A 20,901-nucleotide genomic window follows, 5' to 3' on the forward strand; every position below is an offset into this window, starting at 1 on the left:
GGATCGAGACTCGGCAGTGCCCGTCCATTTATCACTTATAAATTCCTTCGGTGATAATTTCATCGATATTCCCAAGGTAGCGGGATTTGATATTGCGAAATTTGTAGCTTCATGATCGTATATAAATCACGGTGTGATAAAAAATGTCATAAAAAGAGCTGCGTGTTCCAAACGTACCAATGAACTATCATGGTCGAGGTGGGTTAATGCAGAAGTTAGTACAATTTCCCCGCCTCGACGGGTAAATAAAGTACACCAGACTTGGCGTTAACTTATACCTCTCTTGATAGCCAGTGGTTAGCGCCGACTGGATTCGCTGGATGTGCGTCTGTGTCGGGATCGAGACTCGGCAGTGCCCGTCCATTTATCACTTATAAATTCCTTCGTGATAATTTCATCGGGGATATTCCAGAGGTAGCGTGGATTTGATATTAAGCGAAATTTGTAGCTTCATGATCGTATATAAATCACGGTGATAAAAAGTCATAAAAAGAGCTGCGTGTTCCAAACGTACCAATGAACTATCATGGTCGAGGTGGGTTAATGCCGAAGCTAAGTACAATTTCCACCTCGACGGGTAAATAAAGTACACCAGACTTGGCGTTAACTTATACCTCTTGATAGCTCAGTGGTTAGCGCCGACTGATTCGCTGGATGTGCGCCTGTGTCATGGGATCGAGACTGGCAGTGCCTGTCCATTTATCACTTATAAATTCCCCTTCGTGATAATTTCATCGGGATATTCCTGAGGTAACGGGATTTGATATTAAGCGAAATTTGTAGCTTCATGATCGTATATAAATCACGGTGATAAAAAAATGTCATAAAAAGAGCTGCGTGTTCCAAACATACCAATGAACTATCATGGTCGAGGTGGGTTAATGCCGGTTACGCATATTTCCCGCTCTCGACGGGTAAATAAAGTACACCAGACTCGGCGTTAACTTATACCTCTTTGATAGCTCAGTGGTTAGCGCCAACTGGATTCGCTGGATGCGCGTCTGTGTCGTGGGATTGAGACTCGGCAGTGCCCGTCCATTTATCACTTATAAATTCCCCTTCGGTGATAATTCCCATCGGGGATATTCCCAGGTAGCGTGGATTTGATATTAAGCGAAATTTGTAGCTTCATGATCATATATATATATACAAAGTTGTTTGGTAGAAGTTGCCAGCCCATATTCCTTTTACCTCTGGTTGTGAACACCACAGTCATTTAACTACCAGCTACATAATTCACCACGTAGGTGAACCTGGGACCTCTTGCTTGGTAGGAAATAGTGCTACTGATTATACCATGAGGTCCATAACAAATATATATATAACAGAGAGAGAGAGAGAACATTTTCAAATAATTATTAATTATATTCTCCCGAACTACCAAAACTAGACAAACTTGTAGATAACAAATCTGAACAGCAATTATTGATATCACAACTTTTACAGGAAACCGAGAATAGAAATAATTGGGCCAATCTGTTCACTTCTAGGCACTTTTCTATACTTTAGGAGTGAAGGGATGCCACCAGAACACCTGTAAGTTCTAAGTGAGGTTAGGTTTCTCATGGATTACCTACCTCCTTTGTCCCCCAATATGTAATAAAAGTTTCAGTTCTTTCATTTTTTATGAGTTTCCGTTGCCATAGCAACGTGTTCAACATAAACAAATCATACCACAGTCTTTAAAATAAAATCTGACGGGGAGTTATTACTTTCATTAACTGTACATACATGTTTTATTCCCAAAATTCTTCAGTGCTATACCATAAAACTTAACTTACATGACGTATTAATAACGCTTTGTTATCGTTTTTACGCTATTGAAAGAAACGTTCGTGAAGATCTGCGTCATCAGCAATCATATTTAATTCCGTTCTGAGGGAATTTTCACAATACAGAGACTTTATAAGGGGTTTTCAGTCCCGCAAAACTTACTGTCTGCGCATGTCACAGTTATGGTCATTTCCTGAATGGTGAGGGCGCCTGGGTTAGTATTATCCAAAGCCTAACAGCAATCAAGGCTTGCTAATTGCAGTCGTAATGTATAGAGATGAACCTCCACTTAGGTAATTAGTTTTTGTTTATCAGAGGAAGCCGCTTAATAAGTCTGCCATTAAGTAAACAAAGAGAAGATTTGCTTCCGCTAATGACGAAAGAAAATTATATAAACAAAACGCATTACTGTGGATACATAAACATAAAAAAGCATCTGGGTGTTTATGTCTGTCTGTCAAGAATGATAATCAGAGTCAATAAGTAATTAACATCTGCACTTATATACACAAATTTATGAATGTACTTACTAGGAAATACTGACAAGCAGACCGTTTGAATTGAGTTTGCAGAAAACGTTTATAGAACCTGCTTCTTGTTATTGGCAGATTGTAAACCGAGGTTCAAAATTAAAGCAATAGTATCTCTCTCTCTCTCTCTCTCTCTCTCTCTCTCTCTCTCTCTCTCTCTCTCTCTCTCTCTCTCTCTCTCTCTCTCTCATTTATAGATAATTTCAAGAGCCAGAAATTACAAAGACGAAGATTGTACTTCAACAATAGTCCAATTTTTACTTTAAGGGATCTGTTGTGCTGTTGTTTTAACAAAGTTTTAAATCATATATATTGATTATTAATTTAAACAAGAATCACTTAACTGTTACTGTTCATCGGCAAGACGGAAACAGATATCAAGCGAGGAGAAAAGATAATTTAGGTTAAGATAAACTGATGAAGATGGTTCATAAGATTCGTCAAAATTTGCGAATATTTCCTACTAATGGCTACTAGGTCCAAATATAACAAATTGCCGTTTCACCAGGCTGCAAAGGTTTCTTGTAAGTTTCAGTAATGCTTGATGTTTCCCAGAGGTTCAGGCGTTAACATTCACTCATTGCTCTTATTTTATCCAAGCTTAGATACAAGCGCTTGTCATGATTCAATAGTGGACAATAACGCATATATTGTTACCATGACTTCCATGCTAGAATCCGTCATAAGATTTTATGCACTGGGGTAAATGTCTCCGCTGATGTAAAGACTGGATTTTTTTGTTCAGTCAGCAATTTATCTTGGATAAATAATGAATCTCTCTCTCTCTCTCTCTCTCTCTCTCTCTCTCTCTCTCTCTCTCTCTCTCTCTCTCCGTATCGTTCTGTTTGTCTGTCTGTCTGTCTCTCTCATTTTGTGGTTAAAATTGGTCTTCCTAACCTATATAGATAGCTTGTCATGGTAAATGTAAACCAGAAAGATGGAGTAATGAATGCTGATATGAATGGTGGGAGAATGGATGCAGTTGGCTGGTTAACTAGTTTGGATTAACCAGGCCTTGTGCCAGGATGAAGTTTTGCCCAAAGGGCATAAGGGGGCTGATGTTGACCTCTTGACTCTGCCCAAGCAACAGAGATCTGGAAGCAGTTGATTCATGGCTGCTCCTTGGAAAATGTGGCCAGGTTTCTTGTGGTAGGAGGTCCGTCATGATTCTTGCAAATTGACCATCTTAACCCCGAGTAATATCCGATTCCACATTGAAAAATTTGACATTTTATGTTGAACATCCAGAGAAATACCTAGATACAAATTAACCGCTCTCAATTCTGTAACATGTATTTACTGCCGTTCCTGTTGCCAGTGAATAAAGACACAAGTACTATGTGTGAGAGCAAGTGGTAGTATTGTACAAACAGCTCACAAGAGAATGAAAATGGCTGTGACTTCACTATTGTTTGTTCCTGCAGCAATACAACCATCGCCTTTTATATTAGGAGTATTCTTTGGCACGAGTTGGAACGGTCGTTGAATCCTGGTGACAAGGTAGTTAAGTGGTAGAGATGGTAGGGGTGTGAGAGAGGGGAATCCATCACTTGTCAAGTCTCTCTGCTTCACTTTTTCTTCAGCCACCAGGCTTAGAGAACACAATCACTCTCTTCCCCATTGTGCTCATTGGATTTTGAATTGTAGATAAGGAAATTACTGTGATTGCTCTTTTTCTGCTGTTTTGTGTGTCCTGTGCATTTACTTGTCTTTCTCTAGAGATGGAGTTTACTGTTGGAGCAGGGGCTGCTCTTGATTCTTGCCCTGCTATGTATGCACTTCCTGGTTCTCTCCTGGGTGGTAGAAATATGGTAAAAGGAGAAAGGTCAGGAAGCATTTGTTGTCGTCTTCAGCTGTAACACTGCCTCACTGATGCCGCTGAATCCTTCCAGTTCCTTTTGCTCCAATTGCCATCCCCCTTTTTCATACTCCTGGATCTTCCCCACCTAGGAGGGTAAGCTATCCCAAACTTTCACAGACCCATTCATCCCTCATCTGAGGATGAGGTAGCCAGTAGGGAGACGTCCAGATATTCCATCACTGACTTCTTTCGTCAACTCCTGAATAGAGAAGGGAGAGACAAGCCGGTTGCCGATGTGTCTCCTGCTGCATCTGCAGTTCATATGGCTGCTTTATCTACTACAGGGGATCCTCTGATGGCACTGGTGTTGCCAGTAGCCAACTCTAGAGATGCTTTGACTTCTCCTGTACCAGCCTCAGCCAGTCCTTCACAGTTGAAGATGAGCAAGAAGTCTCAGGGGGAATGTAAGAAATATACTTGCTGTTCTTCCTCATCTTCATTGTCTTTTTCATTGTTGTCATGCCCATCTTTGTCTAGCTCATCTTCATCCTCCTCCTTTTCCCTGGACTTTTTCCTTTACACAGGAGGAAGAAGAAGAATAAGGGGAAGTCCGAGGCCTCACATAAGAAGCACAGGTGAACTTTTCCCTTATGCTCTTTCTCATGGCATGAGAGCAGAGGTGCCAGATCACCGTAGTGTGTTCATCATATCTTGGGCTGGGCTGTTGCCAGTGTACCCACCGTCTCGGCCTCAAACTGTAAGGGTTCTCTGCTCATCCCCCTTGCTCTTCTTATACCGGGTTTGGAGGCCAGGTTTGAGTTGCAGGTTGAGGTATTGCTCTCCCCCCTCCACTTTGGATCTGTTGAGTTGTAAGGGGATAATAATACACAACCTGTTTGCTCTTCTGCATGTGTGGCTCCAGATTATGCATGGTCAAACAGCAGGACAGGGTTTTCCTTACATTCATCTTTAGGTAGAGGCAATCTTCCACCTCTCATGTGCATGATGTCTTCTTACATAGTCAAGGGGCAACAGGATTGAGGTCTGAACTCCATTAAGACCACAAACCTGTGGGATTCATTTACTTTCTCCGGGGAGAGGTTTGTCCAGTGTGGATGATACTGAGAACGAGAGAGGGATCAAAAGTATGGTGTTTCCTCCTCTTCTGAAAAGGAGGTAGCCTGTGTCTCGGGGGATCGCGGCTCCCCTCCTCTAGAACCCCTACAGGCAGAGATGGAGCAGCATTTTTGGGAGAATTGTTCTCATGTGCGAGTGTAGTAATCTCTTGGAGGTGACCTCACTTCTCAACTGCCCACTGTTTCGTCTATGGAGCTAGTCTAAGATAATACTCAGGAGGCACAATCATTGGTCAAGTTGCCTTGGTCTTAGTTTCTTGGAGATGCAAATGCCTCTTGGTTAGTATTGAATGCATTCCAAGGTTGTTTGAGGGGGCACTGGGTGGTGCTGATGAGTGACAACGTAACACTAGTTGCCTTTGTCAACAGACAGTGGTGGATAGTGTCTTGGGATCTGTGCCAGTTGGCGGTCCAGATTCACAAGTGGGTGGCTCTTCAAACCATTGCGTTGTCGGCCAGATACATTCTGGGCAGGCAGAATATTCTGCCAGATCAGCTCAGTCATCAAGGTCAGGTGGTGGGGGCGGAGTGTCCCTACACCCTAGAGTTGCAGAGAAGTTGTTTGAGATTGTTCCCCATGATCGATTTGTTTGCAACCTGATTGAACAGAAAACTTGCAGTCTTCAGTTCCCCAGTTCCAGATGTGTGGGCAGCGACATAGGATACATTACAACATCCCTGGGACAATCTGGATAAGTATGCATTCCCACCCTTTTATCTCCTCTGCAGGATGATCAACAGAGTGCTCGCCATCCTGGGTCTTCGAATGACTCTGGTGGCTTCTTGTTGATTGCACACCAAGTGGCATGGAGATTTGCTGACAGTCTTGTTCGAGGCACGGAGAGAGCTGTGTAAACCACACGTTTGCAAGTACCATCAGGAAGTTCAGACTCTCCACCTTCACACATGCAGATTATCTAGTGTATGCTGTGAGAGAGAAGTTTTTCTTATAGAGCAAACAGTAGAGATGTCTGGGTCTGGCATAGCCAGACTACCTCACTCTACCTGGAGGATGTTGCCCATAAGTCCTTGGGACTTGTGGTGGCTGCCTAGCAAGTTATGTAGTCTACTGAGTGTCTGTCAGACACTTCATTTCTCATCTAAGCACCTAGGTTTGGTGTGAATCTGGAGGTGTGAATATGGAATGAATGTATTCCCCCTCCATCCTTTCCTATATAGAGAGCACCGTCCAGGCCGAAGTGCACTCTGGTATCATATGAGATACAGGTAAGTGCATAACAAGCAACTGTTCTAAGCAGTTTTAGAATGCACGGGAAGGGAGGACTTTTAGAGCTTTTTTCTGAACCTGTTACTTGGTAACAACCAGAATGAGCTGCCCACCATCTTGACAACTATGGGGATCTCATGGTTCTCCAAAAATTTGTTCCTTGCATTCCCTCTAGTTTTGGGGCTCTCTGGTTCATGGCCCTACTGCTGCGGAGAGCCTATTCACCAGACCGGTAGGAGGTTAGAGGAGTTGTGATATCCTAATATAAAAGGCAGCTGTTGTATCTATCCCTGTAGGAACAAAGCAAATTTTTAAGAGTATTTTGGTGTTTTACTGGGTATACAAACCTGGGCCTTTTATATAGGTTGTACCCACCTCTACTGCCCCACTGTGTGAAGTGGTAAGATCAGGCAAGTGAGGGTTATCCTATCTCACCCCTTATCTCCACCAGTTAACTACCATATTATGGAGATTCCATGACTGTTCCAGCTCATGCTGAAGGATACTTATTATATAAAAGGCTCTGGTTTGCATATCTATGCAAAATGCAAATTACTTGAAAAAATTTAGTTTTCTCTGAAGCCACTCTTTTAGGAAAAACTGTTTATCATCTCATTAAGAAGTTGTCAGTTTAGGAATGGAACTCCATCGTATGTAAGCTTATGAGCTACACATTTTCTCACTCATAATGCTCTCAGTCTTGAAGGTTTCTTGAATATTTATGTAGCAGCAACAAGTTCCCCTGCATGATTTGTTGGATGGTGGAATACTATGGTTTTGCTGATACTTTTTTGCTGCTTGATAGTTTTTGAGGTTTGGTGTTAAGCTCTGCACAGTTTTGAGAACGATGCTTCACCAGTGTAAGGGTCTAGCTTCCTGCTTTTCTAATCATACTAAGTGATGTTCATCTGTTATTTTTTAATGGGTGTATGAATGAATGAATGAATCATGAAATTTATTCTATACAGCTGGGCACTAGGGCATTTTTAGCCATTCAATGCTCAAGTCGGGGAAAAGACGGAGTTGGAATGGTTGGATAGCAAGATAATGAGACTGAGAAAATAAATCAGATGAATTACAAGGACCTAAAAATGGAACAGGGAGAAAATCCCACAGTTGTGCTAAGAGAAATAGTCATAGGGTTAGGGCAGCAAAATTGAAAAAAGGAAGTGGGAATGGATGTAAAGAAAAAGGTTAAAAGTAAGTGCAACTGAGGGATAGAGAGATGCAGCAAACACAATTTAGTAATGTTTGCAATGCACCACATAAAGTACAGTGGTGTTACTAACCACCTATAGAGCCTTGTTGCATGATTATAACGATCTGGAAAAAGAAGAACTCCAGGGCTTGAATGGGCTTATTCTGTCGCTGTGATGTAAGAAGAAACCATGGCATCTTTGGTTGTGTATGCTTGTACATCGTTTCAGGGTTAGGGCTGATAAAATGGATATTGTTTACTCAGTAGGTTTGTAAACAGACAGGTTGAGAGAAAAGGAGAGGGTTGGGTACATACTTGGGTGCTTTGATAAGAGTCGATTGTTTCTGGTGCATAGGTGGGGTCCACACTATAACATACAAAAACAACATATGTATACATTTTGAAAGGAGATAAGACAAGTTGAATGCCTCCATTTGTTTAAAGTGTGTGCTTAGAATTTCTGATGTTGTATCCCCAGAATACTTTCGGTCTCCAGACTTCACAACATACTTCTTCCATTTTTCAAACAACATCAGGTTATGGTTGGAGACATAGCTCAGCTCATCTTCTGGGATAGTATACTGACTTCAGGTGAAGTCCATGAACTTGCTACTTGCAACAGCATTGATAAACCGGAATTCTTCCACTCAGATCATGCCCAATTCGAGAATTCTGGCGCGCAAGAAGAATGGCAAAATATATCGACATTATGCAGGTATGTTTGGTCCGATACGGATCAAAGATGTGGAAGTATAAATAGGAAAAAATGCGAGTCAGTATTTTTCATAATCAGTGTTATTAATAAAACCCATTTCATTGTATCCCGGCAGTCTCTAGTTGTTATCATATGCTGATGAGAGAATTACCCACATTGCCAATTATCCAATCTCTAATAACCAGGCGATAAATCTGCTGAGTCAAAGTGAAGTAACAACTGCCAAATTAAGTTCTTATCCTTAGTACAGTGAAGACACAAGTGCATATAATAACTGGCATGAATAACCCTGCTTAATACATTATTTTTTGTGTAGTATTCAAGCCATATATTTGTAGATTGCCTGAAGATATTTCTTATAAACAAATTGATATTAGTCAAGACTAAACACAATGTATAACCTCCACAGGAAATCAGATAAATACTTCGTTATACTTCCTGAGCAACGTAGTTTTCAAAGTACAGTTGAGATCTGCAAACTTCTCAATCTTTCCATTGCTGTTCCAATGGATGCAGAAGAGAATAACGCTCTCACACAAGGTCTTGTGGATTTTCAAGATGCTCCTACCTCAGGAAGAGCTATGAAGCTCTGGCTAGGTCTGAAAAATGAATGTGAGGGTAATATCTGGCGAGACGTTTCTACAAATGAAGTACCATCATACTTGAATTTTGCTTTACCTTTTTCATCAGGGGGTAAATCTTTTGACTGTGCAGTCCTGACCACAAAGGGTCATTATAACGATGAGAGTTGTGCCAAACTGTCCAAGAACTATGGAGCTTGTCAGGCACACAGATATAATTTCTTTCGTCTGAGAGGCTTATGCTTTGAGCATGAACTTGAATCAAGATTTCGTATTGATGGTTATCATAACAATCGTCCTGTTTTTCTAGGGTATTATGATCTAGCTATAGTATGGGACATTAATTCCACAAGTTGGAAGCTAATGAGTGCCATAGAACAAATGACATATCTGGAAATGGAGACAATGTCTGCTAAGCAATATCCTGTCGGACAAAATACGTGGATCGTTGAGAACGAAATATGTGGCAAAGCAAAAGGCCAGGCCTTAGAACTTAGTTTATCCTCTTGTCTAGAGGATGCATTCATGTGTAAAACTGGCCAATGTATTCCTCAGGAATTCCGTTGTAACCTACGTACTGAATGCGATGATGGAAGTGGTGAGCAAGGCTGCAATAGGATTCTCATTGATGACCTGTATCAGAAAAATGTTCCACCAACAGGCCCAGGAGGAGGGTCACTGAAGTTATCCTCAAGAATCCAGCTGTTTCATATTACTAATGTAGATGACATGAATATGGCAATTACCCTGGAATTCAGGGTCAATCTGACCTGGGTTGACCCAAGAGTGACCTTGAAACATTTAGGAAAAACTGCAAGAGGAATAACTTTGACAAATGAAGAAGTTGGCAGCATTTGGAGGCCTACATATCAACTGTTAAACATAGAAAATGGCAGGAAGGAACTTTTGGAGAACCACTTGACTATTTTCACTGCAAATAATGCTACTGAAGCTGATTTCAATAATCTAGCAACAGGTAAGTAATAACAGAACTAAGATTGAAATTTAGCATGAAAAATTTTAAACAAAGCTTCACACTAGAATTATTATTAGACCTTGAAGGAAAAACTTGCACCAAGGTATTTTGAATAAGTAAGACATTTTAAAAACATAGTCACTGTTTCTTTGAGAGACTCAAAGTCGATGAATGTCTGAGAGAATACTACTGTCTGATAATATGAAGGGAAATAATGCTTACAGTAATCCCATATTCATGATGGCATTGATTGGTGGCGGTAATTGTAAATCATAAATGATGTGGAATTATTTTGCAGTCCATTATATAAAGGTTTTGCTTTTTAGAGGTAGCCCAGTGATAGAGGACTGTTTGTGAACAGAAGCCAGGACATATTTCAATATTCATTGAATATGTACCTTCTATTGTGCAGTGTCCTCAAGAATTTAGCCTTTATTTTTTACTTTTCTCTTCCAGAACTGACGTACCCAGGTTCTGAAAACGCTTTTACAATCTCTGACCATTACACAGCAAGGTTTGTGTGTGGCTTCAGACTATTTGGTTATCCTTTTGATGTTCAGAAGTGTTCAGTTGGCATCCAGTTAGCAGCCATTTATGGAGGTTACGTGGTATTTTCACTTGAAGAGGATTCATTCCAGTACTCTGGACCCAGAGATCTCAACCTGTATTCAGTGACAGATATTTCAGGAAAAATCCTCGACGACAATAGCCGGATGGAGCTAGTTTTCAAGCTGCATCGTCGACCAGGCTACATCTTGCTAACTGCTTTCGTTCCCTCAACCTTATTACTGCTCGTCAGCTGGGGGACTCTCTTCATACAGCTGGAGCAAGTTACAGCCAGAGCAAATACGTCCATGACGAGCCTTCTTGTCCTTTATACACTGTTTTCAAACACAAGCAGAAATCTTCCAGTGACAGCGGAAGTCAAGCTCTTTGACTGCTGGTTTTTCTTTATCAAATTCATGCTTTTCATTAACATCCTGTTCCACATATTCGTCAGAGACGAGTTATCCATTGCCGTCGAGCCAGTGTCCAGAGAAATGTCACACTCGAAGTCAAAGCTTAACCACAAAAGCAAGATTATCACTGTCAGGCCACAATCTCCACTTCAGTATTATGTCCCAGTTAGAGTCTTAAGACTATACAGAACTGTAATCGTCCCAGTGATCATAATAAGCTTTAACTTGATATTCTGGATAGCAGTGGGTGTTGTGCGGCATTACTTGGCGAAACATTAGGGCTGTTGCACACCATTGTGAAATGCAAGCATTGTGTCCACAGAGTTACAGCAACTGGATGGAAAGGAAAAAATATTTCGATTTTGTATTGATAAATTAATTGTAGTGTATTTCTGCTTGCTGTTTTAGTTTTGTGTCATGTTTTCATAAATTTTTTTTTTCAAACATTGATCCTGTTTTACAGTTGGCTAAAAACATTGAATGTTTCTTTAGGATAGATAATAGTCTAAACTGAATATTCTGAAATCTATTTCTTTTACACTCATCCTTTGGAAGTAGTTCCTCAATCTAAACCCCTGCCTGTTTTTTACTGAGAGTTTTTGTTCAAGAATACAAAAATATTAAAGCAAATATCCAACCTTGGCCTTCAGCTAACAACATTATCAGAGGCTATGCAACACATCATTCCCACCTTAGATTGGCCACACGTTTTCAACTTATAGTTTCTTATTGGAGAAAAGTAATCCATCTGTATGTGTGTGTATTTCAGTATATGTTTTCTGTTTGTTTTAGAATCATGTTCATTCATCACAGCTCCGAATGACTTCATTGGTCCCAGTGGTCTTTGGCCTAAACCTCTTATTCCAATCCATTTCTTCAAGAAATCTGTTAACTGCCTCAGTTTGATATTTTGATGGTATTATGTAATATAAAAAGTATTGCTTTTTGTATATGTGGACACAGACTATGCTCTCTGTGTTGTTTTGACATTTGAATCATAGTAATCAAGTTTAATGTAAATATTAAGAATAGTATTAACATTGTGTTCAGCAAGGGCATATGTTAACACAGTAGCTTTAATGTTATGTTTTCTTAGTTAAAGGAAATTAGCACGAAACGACATAGATAAGCTACACTAATGAAAGAAACTGTTCTATTGATTATTAGTCTTATGAATACTGTTACTGATACCTCAGTAAATGAAATCAAGTTAGTGAACTCTTGGGCTTGATGGATGGGATTTGTATAAAGAGAGACAAAAATAATGATGATGCTGCACTTTTGGGGTTCTGAATGGACTTGAATATGGAATAGAATATAGGAATAATGTATGACAGTTGATTTGTTTCAGTGGAGAAAGCTGGGTATTTTGGCACTGGGTGAGACAGTGGTGAAAGGCCAGCGCTTAAACAAAGGAGACTGACAAAGAGTGACTGTCTCGGAGAGTTGGGAAGTGTATTAAGGAAACGCTAGAACAGGTGACATATAAATGAGTTATCTGGAGGAATGTTTTGGTAAGATTGAGAGTGTTAAGAGAAAAGGCACAGGGCTGGAAAAAATTGAGAGTGGTAAGAGAAAAGGTGCAGGGGTGGAAAAGACTGAGAGTGGTAAGCGAAAAGGTGCAGGGCTGGAAAAGATTGAGAGTGGTTGGAGAAAAGATGCAGTGCTGGAAAAGGTTGAGAGTGGTAAGAGAAAAGGTGCAAGAATGGAAAAGAATGAGAGTAAAAGAGAGCATTTTAAGGCGTTTCTGAATCTGTGCCTTGTTAGGTTTGAAGAGCGTGAAAGGTTTGGTTGTGCTAGATAATTTAAATGCAGTGGTACCAAATGGAGGTGTGTTTAGAGATGGTGTTGATTGCTGACTCCATGATTCCTGAAGAAAACTAGTAATAAGTAAACTTGGGAAAGGAAATGGTGAAGATAAAAGTTTGTTAGCATGTGCCTATACACAGTAGATGGTAGAGCAAGTTGATGGATTTAATAGTGAAAAGAGAAGCTGGAGGTGCATTTCATCATTAAGGCTCATTCGCATTATACCATCATGAAGGCTCATTCGCATTATACCATCATGTCACCGACACATCAACTCACGTCACCATCCCATTAGCCGTGCCTTGTATTCACACTATCCATCACAATCCCGTTCAGTTTGTGTCCAACCTGAGTGACTCACAGATTAGCGTTAAGAAACTTGCATGAGCACCGTCACGTCACGTCAAAATATTCTTCCAAGACAATGTGTCGTGATATGACGGTGGATGCCGTGTGCTTGATGGTGACGTGACGTGATGGTGTGAACAAGTCCATTTGATTACATGTAAGAATTTCTCACGTACTTTGAAGTGATGTGATGTGTCGTGTCGTGATGTTATGATGCGAATCAGCCTTTAGATGGAAGTTGAAGTTGGAGAAGATGGGGGTAAGAATGTAGCTAATTATCATTAAGACAAGTAAGCTGGATAAGAAGAAAATGAGGAAAGCATGTAATAAGAAAATGGTTTAGGGGTAAAGACACTGGAAGTTGAATGAGCACATGAAGAATATGTAAAATTCCAGGATGGAGACATGCTGTCAGAGGTGATGGTTTGCTATTTTACTTCAAAACAAAGCGTCAGGTGACACTAGCATGTGTGCATTACCCTTGTTCTGTCTAGATCTACTCACTCACATCCCTTTTTCTTCCAAGTGTTAACTACCACCACAATATTGCACTTCATTCAGTTTACGCGTAGCCTTCTCCCACGGCATATTTTTTGTTATTTTTTGTTATAAAGATGCTTTACAAGAAACCTGTGTATTGACTGCAGAGTGCTAGAAGTGTCTCCAGTGATAGAGAGAGCAAGCCCAAGATGTGCCTAATTTAGCAGAAAAATTAAAGTGTTAGATATGACTGAAATTAAAAACAAATCTTTTACCGAGATCTTAAGGAAACTGAAGAAGAGCACAGCTTTGATTCTCACAGTCTTCAAATTAAGGAAAACCATTCATGAAAGGTTTGCTACTTTGCCTGTGGGTGCAAAAGTGAATTCTGCAATGTGGGATAGTGTTTGTTAAGATGGGAAAAGCACTAAGCTTGTGAATAGAGGACATGACAAAGAAGAGGGTCATTATCAGTGGAAACATTCTGAGCAGAAGTCCTAGTGTAGTACAATTCAGCCTGCCCTTCAAAGTACTCTGAATTACTTACAATGCTCCTGGCCATCCTCATCCTATCCATGTGATGGATAGTGTGAATACAAGGCACGGCTGATGGGATGGTGACGTGAGATGTGCAGGTCATGTTTTTGCCTCCCAACACACCTGTGCATCTCCAACCTCTCAACCAAGGCATCATTCACGATGTCAAGGCTGCCTACACTCAGCAGGTCTTCCTTATGATCTGTGAACCTGTTGGTGGTGACCCTGACATGAACATCACAACCTGGAAGAAAGCATTCACCATTGCGGATGCAGTTATATTTATCTAGGGAGCAGTGGATGAACTGAAACTGGCAACAGCGAATGCCTGCTGGAATAACCTGTGGAGTGAGGCCATGAATCACCTAAATGACTTCTGGTTGTCAACAGCAAGGTGTAGAGGATCGATTGGGAAAGACAAATTAGTGGCGATGGAATGTAGGACATGATCAATGACAATGTCGTTGAGTATCTTGAACAGGATGTCAAGCTGATAAACAAAGAGCCTGAAGATCTTATTAAGTTGGAGAAAGATGAATAAGAAAGAGAAACTGAACCTCTGAAGTGGACATTGGAGAAGTTTAGCAAAGTGTTCAGCATAAATCAAACGGCTAGGGATACAATAAAGGATTACAATTCTTCCATGGAATGGAGAATCAGAGTCACTCATATATCTGAGGCAATGCTACCAATATAGTAAGTGTACAGTGAACTCAGAAGGCAAAGGCGACAACTGCCAATTACGATGTTCTAGAAGAAGGAAAAGAAACAGCCGTCCACTATTGACGACCTTCATCCTTCAACTCAAAAGGCAAAGGAAACAGCTGCCAATTATGATGTTCTTCTAGAAGAAGGAAGAGGGGAAACAACTGTCCGCTATTGACGATCTTGAGACTTCAACTTTGTCAGCTCCTGACTTCATCAGCTGTCGCTTTCCTCTTCCCTTGGTATCTCCTCCATCGTGCCCAGCTTCTGAGGATGCCCCTAGTGACCATTCTGACATTTCGTCAGAAGGCCTTTACAGTACCTACACCATCATTCATCTTCATTTAATTAGGTGGGCCCTGTATGTTACCATCGCTGTTGTCAGGGTCGCCATCATCGTCATCGCATGTCTGGGGCAACATAGTATTAAGGACGAAGCATTTGGCAAGTACCCAGAATTTTTTAATTTTTAATTATATCATTTCTATTTATGTTACAATCTACAGCATTTCCTTTATACTACTATGCTTTTACGTGATAGTGCTCAAACAAATGAAAGATATAGACACTGAAAAATTATTGTTGTCAGGGTTCAAGTTGATTTGCATTGTATAGCGATGGCAAATGTATCATATGTTTCTTGGCAATTTTATTTAGGTGTGAGAATTTTGCTGGTTTAGTTTATCAAATGCGTTTTTATTATGTGGTGAATGTTTTTTTTACAAATGTGTTGCCACATCAAATAAAGCGTTAATGAGTTTTCTTAAGTGGCTCATTAACCTTCGTTTAATATTTTTTTCAGTCAGCTCAAAAATGAATGACTACTAAGTTGTGTCTGCAGCATCTTGTAGCATTTTACTCTACCTCCATTTCTGAGAGATCGGAGAGCAAGGTGGGAGAAAGGAAGCGGGAATAGAGGTCAAGTAAAAGGTTAAAAGTGGGTGCAGCTAGGGGCCAAAAGGACGCTGCAAGAACTAGAGTAACGCCTAAAGTGCAGTATGAAAAGAGCACAGACGATGCTAACCACTTATTATCTCTTGTGAGATAATAACGATCAGGAAGCTAATACTCTAGGGCTGAGCATATGCTGTTGTTCTGATGTAACAAGGAGGCATGACTTCATTGGTTTGTGTTGCTCTGTTGCATTGTTGCAGTGTTAGCGATGACAAGAGTGAATATCTTTTGAACAACAGGTTTGTAGGCAGACAGGTAGAGAGAAAGGAAGGGGGCAGGTAGAGACAGGACCACTTTGAAAAGGGCTAGTTGTTTCTGGTGTATCTGTGGGATCCACAACATACTGTATGAATGCAACCTATTCATATATTTGGTAAGTACATAAGATAATTCATGTGTCTTCAGGTTCTGTTATTGTAAAATGGCGTCGCCTGCATATGTTCAAAGGGTCCAATTAGAGTTTTTAATGCTGTTTCCCTAGAATACTCTTGGTCTCCAGATTTCACAACATTCTTCTTCCATTTTTCCAACAACACCAGGTTATGGTTGGAGACATAGCTCAACTCATCTTCTGGGATAGCATGCTGACCTCAGGTCAAGTCCATGAACTTGCTACTTGCAACAGCATTGATAAACTGGAATTCTTCCACTCAGATCATGCACAATTCGAGAATTCTGGCGCTCAAGAAGAATGGCAAAATATATCGACACTATGCAGGTAAGTTTGGTCTGATATGGATCAAAGACCTGAAGTATAAATAGGAAAAAATGCGAGTTAGTAATTTTGCTTATCAGAGCAAAGTAATATACTTTGCTCTGGAGTTACATCCTGGCAGTTTCTACTTGTTATCATTAGTTGGTGAGAGAATTTGTCCACAACATTGAGAATCATCCATTCACTAATAACCAGGCAATGAATCTGCCGAGTCAAAGTGTCAGAAATTTCCACCAATCCATTTCTTGAGAACATTTTTCCTGTTAACAGTTTGCTATGGTTTTCCCATTTGTACTTAAAAAGTACTAAAATAAGAATGAATAACATGAATAACCCTGCTTATTTCATTCACATTTTTTTGCACTTTTCATGCCATATATATCTAGAATGCTTGTGGTATTAGTTAATAGTAAAAACGATGAATAACCTCAACAGGAAATCGGATAAATACTTCGTTATACTTCCTGAACAACGTAGTTTCCAAAGAACAGTTGAAACCTGCAAACTTCTGAATCTTTCAATTGCTGTTCCAATGGATGCAGAAGAGAATAACGCTCTCACACAAGGTCTTGTGGACTTTCAAGATGCTATAACTTCAGGAAGAGGCGCTAAGCTCTGGCTAGGTCTGAAAAATGAACGTGAGGGTAACATCTGGCGAGATGTGTCTACAAATGAAGTACCTTCATACTTGAATTTTGCTCTACCTTTTTCATCAGGGGGTGATTCTTTCGACTGTGCAGTCCTAACCACAAAAGGTCGTTACAGCGATGAGAGTTGTGCCGAACTGTCAAAAAACTATGGAGCTTGTCAGGCACACAGATATAATTTCTTTCGTCTGAGAGGCTTATGCTTTGAGCATGAACTTGAATCAAGATTTCGTATTGATGGTTATCACAATAATCGTCCTGTTTTTCTAGGGTATTATGATCTAGCTATAGTATGGGACATTAATTCCATAAGTTGGAAGCTAGTGAGTGCCATAAAACAAATAACATACCTGGAAATGGTGACAGTGTCTGCAAAGCAATATCCTGTCGGACAAAATACGTGGATCGTTGAGAACGAAATATGTGGCAAAGCAAAAGGCCAGGCCTTAGAACTTAGTTTATCTTCTTGTCTAGAGGATACATTCATGTGTAAAACTGGCCATTGCATTTCTCAGGAATTCCGTTGTAACCTGCGTACTGAATGCGATGATGGAAGTGGTGAGCAAGGCTGCAATAGGATTCTCATTGATGACCTGTATCAGAAAAATGTTCCTCCAACAGGCCCAGGAGGAGGGTCACTGAAGTTATCCTCAAGAATCCAGCTGTTTCATATTACTAATGTAGATGACATGAATATGGCAATTACCCTGGAATTCAGGGTCAATCTGACCTGGGTTGACCCAAGAGTGAACTTGAAACATTTAGGAAAAACTGCAAGAGGAACAACTTTGACAAGTGAAGAAGTCGACAGCATTTGGAGGCCTACATATCAACTGTTAAACTTAGAAAATGGCAGGAAGGAACTTTTGGAAAGCCACTTGACTATTTTAACTGCAAATAATGCGACGGAAGCTGATTTCAATGACCTAGCAATGGGTAAGTAACAGCAGGAGAACTAAGATTTAAGTTAATATGAAAATTGTAAATAAAGCTTAATGTTAAAATTATTATTGGAATTAGAAGGAAAAATTTGCACCAAGGCCTTTTCATTAACATAATGTAAAATATTTTGGAAATATAGGCAATGTGTCTTTGGGAGAATCAGAGTTGCAGAGTGTCAGAAGAATTATTGTCATATGATATCAAGGGAAATAATGATGACAGTAATCCCATATTCATGCTGACATTGATTGGTGATGATAAATTTAAATGGTAAATAATGTATTGTTATGATTTTGTTTCTTGGAAGTAACCCAGTAATAGGGGATTGTTTGTGAAGAGGGTAGGCCACCACTTATATTGTTTTTTATGAAATATATGCATTCTGCCGTGCAGTGTCCTCAAGAATTCTGTCTTTATTTCTTACTTTCTTCTTGCAGAACTGACGTACCCAGGTTCTGAAAATGCTTTTACAACCACTGACCATTACACAGCAAGGTTTGTGTGTGGCTTCGGACTATTTGGGTACCCTTTTGACGTTCAGAAGTGTTCAGTCGGCATCCAGTTAGCAGCCGGTTATGGAGGTTACGTGGTATTTTCACCTGAAGAGGATTCGTTCCAGTACTCTGGGCCCAGAGATCTCAGCCTGTATTCAGTGACAGATGTCTCAGGAAGAATCCTCGACGACAATAGCCGGATGGAGCTAGTTTTTAAGCTGCATCGTCGACCAGGCTACATCTTGCTAACTGCTTTCGTTCCCTCGACCTTATTGCTGCTCGTCAGCTGGGCGACTCTCTTCATACAGCTGGAACAAGTTACAGCCAGAGCGACGACTGCCCTGACCAGCCTTCTCGTTCTTTACACCCTGTTTTCTAACACGAGCAGATCCCTGCCAGTGACTGCAGGAATCAAACTCTTTGACTTCTGGTTTTTCTTCATCAAATTCATGCTGTTCGTTAACATCTTGTTCCACATATTCGTCCGAGACGAGGTATCCCTTGCCGTTGAGCCGGTGTCCAGAATAATGGCTTTCTCAAGGACGAGGTTCATCGTGAGAGACCAGCTCAGTGTTGTCAAGGTGTTTGGTCCATTTCAGCATCATGTTCCGCTTAGAGTCCTAAGACTGTACAGATCTATGATAATCCCTATTATCTTAACGCTTTTTAACTTAACTTTCTGGATAGCAGTGGGTGTTGTGCGGTATTACTTGGCGACACATTAGAGTTGTTCCGCAGCATTATGAAATGCAAGTCTTTAACAGCAAGATGCACAGGAAAAGTAATTTCCATTTAGTATTGATAAATTGATAGTAATGTCTTTGTACTTGAACATGTTTTTTAAACATTGATTCTGTTCTACATTTTGTTTAAATTATTGAGGTGAATTTGCTGTTATTAATGCCAAAGACTGAAAAGTTTTTGAATTAAAACAGGCACTCGTTCACTGGATGAGCATCCCTTGCATAATGTTTCTCTGAACCAATTGTTCTGAGATCTATCTCTTTTACTGTCTGGAGGGTTCATGTGAAATTTATTCATTCTTTGGAAGTAGTTTGCAAACCAAAAACCCTGCCCGTTCATTACTGATTTTAACGGTATTATCTGATATATGAAATGTTGCTTTTCTGTAAGTATGAGCCTGAACTGTGCCATCTTCGTCGTCTTGACCATGTAGTCTAAGTAATCCAAAGTAAATGTATATAATGAGAATTGTATAAACATGAATATCAAGTCATTATTGTGTTCAGTACTGGCATGTGTAACCTACTGCTGCTTGAGTATTACGTTCTCTAAGTATAAATAAACAGCACAGGACATGATAGACTAAGCTGCACTGATAAAAGAAACTGTTCTAGTAATTATTTCCTTATGGCCTGTATTGCTGATAAGTTAGTGAGCTGAGTTAGGTGAGTGAACTCTTCGGCTGGAGGAGAGGCTTTGTATAAAACACAAAAAAAGAAGGAAAAATAATCGTGATGCTGCACCTTGTGGTTTTGAATGGACTAACATATGGTACAGAAGATAGGAAATGCTTGATAGCTGACTTGTTTCAAAGGAGAAAGTTGGATATTTTGGCACTTGGTAAGGAAGAGGTGAAAGGCCAATGCTTTCAGAAATGAGAAAGGATGGAAAGTGATTGTGTCTGGGGGATTCTGAGTGTATCAAGGAGACACTGAAGACTGGTGAGATACAAATGTGTTATTTGGAGGAATGTTTTGGTAAGATTGAGAGTTGTAGGAGGAAAGTTGCAGCAAAGGGTGTGTACAGATCAGGACTGGAAAAAATTAATCAAAGAGAGCATTTTTATGAGTTTCTGAATCTATGTATTCGTGGGTTTGGAGAGACTGAAAGAGTAAAAGGTAATAATGCTAGGTGGTTTAAATGCAGAATTAGGTGATAGAGAAAGATATGGCGTTCTGTGCACATTAAGTTCCTGGAGTAGGTGAGGATAGAGATTTGTGTTAGGAAAGAGGTGTGATTGTTCACTCTGCCTGATTTCTGAAGAAAAATGTTAATAAATAAACTTTCTAAAGAGAAAATGGCATGGATATGAGTTCATGAAATTATGTGAATGTACAGAGTAGATGGAAGAGCAGGTTAATGGATGCAATAGTGAAAAGAGGAGTAGCTGGAGGTGTATTTGATCATTATTTGGTTGAAGTGAAATTTACAATAGAAAGAAGTTGAAGTGGAAGGGGTAAAAAATTTAGCTGCAAGGGTAATTCAGTTAGTTGGATCAGTGAGAAGTAAGATCACATAAGGAGAAAGTGGGTGAAAATGACTTCTCTTAGGAAGCTGATTCGCACTGTATAGTTACAAAACCTGTAATATACATTTCTTGGCGTGTTACATGTGAGAATTCTCAGTTTT

General features: G+C 40.1%; 1 protein-coding gene across 1 annotated transcript in view; it reads left to right on the forward strand.

Moving 5' to 3' along the window:
• The window catches only part of LOC136848594 (uncharacterized), a 44,103-nt gene that overhangs the window by 23,142 nt on the left and 60 nt on the right, over positions 1–20,901 (forward strand). Inside the window, exons 5-7 of the mRNA XM_067120960.1 lie at positions 16,270–16,448; positions 16,881–18,028; positions 18,472–20,901. The exon at positions 18,472–20,901 is cut by the window's right edge and continues 60 nt beyond it. Of these exons, the coding sequence (XP_066977061.1) occupies positions 16,270–16,448; positions 16,881–18,028; positions 18,472–19,253 (2,109 nt within the window). The 3' untranslated portion in view covers positions 19,254–20,901. The remainder of the gene's footprint in view (positions 1–16,269; positions 16,449–16,880; positions 18,029–18,471) is intronic.

Source organism: Macrobrachium rosenbergii, chromosome 19, assembly GCF_040412425.1.
Source record: "Macrobrachium rosenbergii isolate ZJJX-2024 chromosome 19, ASM4041242v1, whole genome shotgun sequence".
Classification (NCBI taxonomy): domain Eukaryota; kingdom Metazoa; phylum Arthropoda; class Malacostraca; order Decapoda; family Palaemonidae; genus Macrobrachium; species Macrobrachium rosenbergii.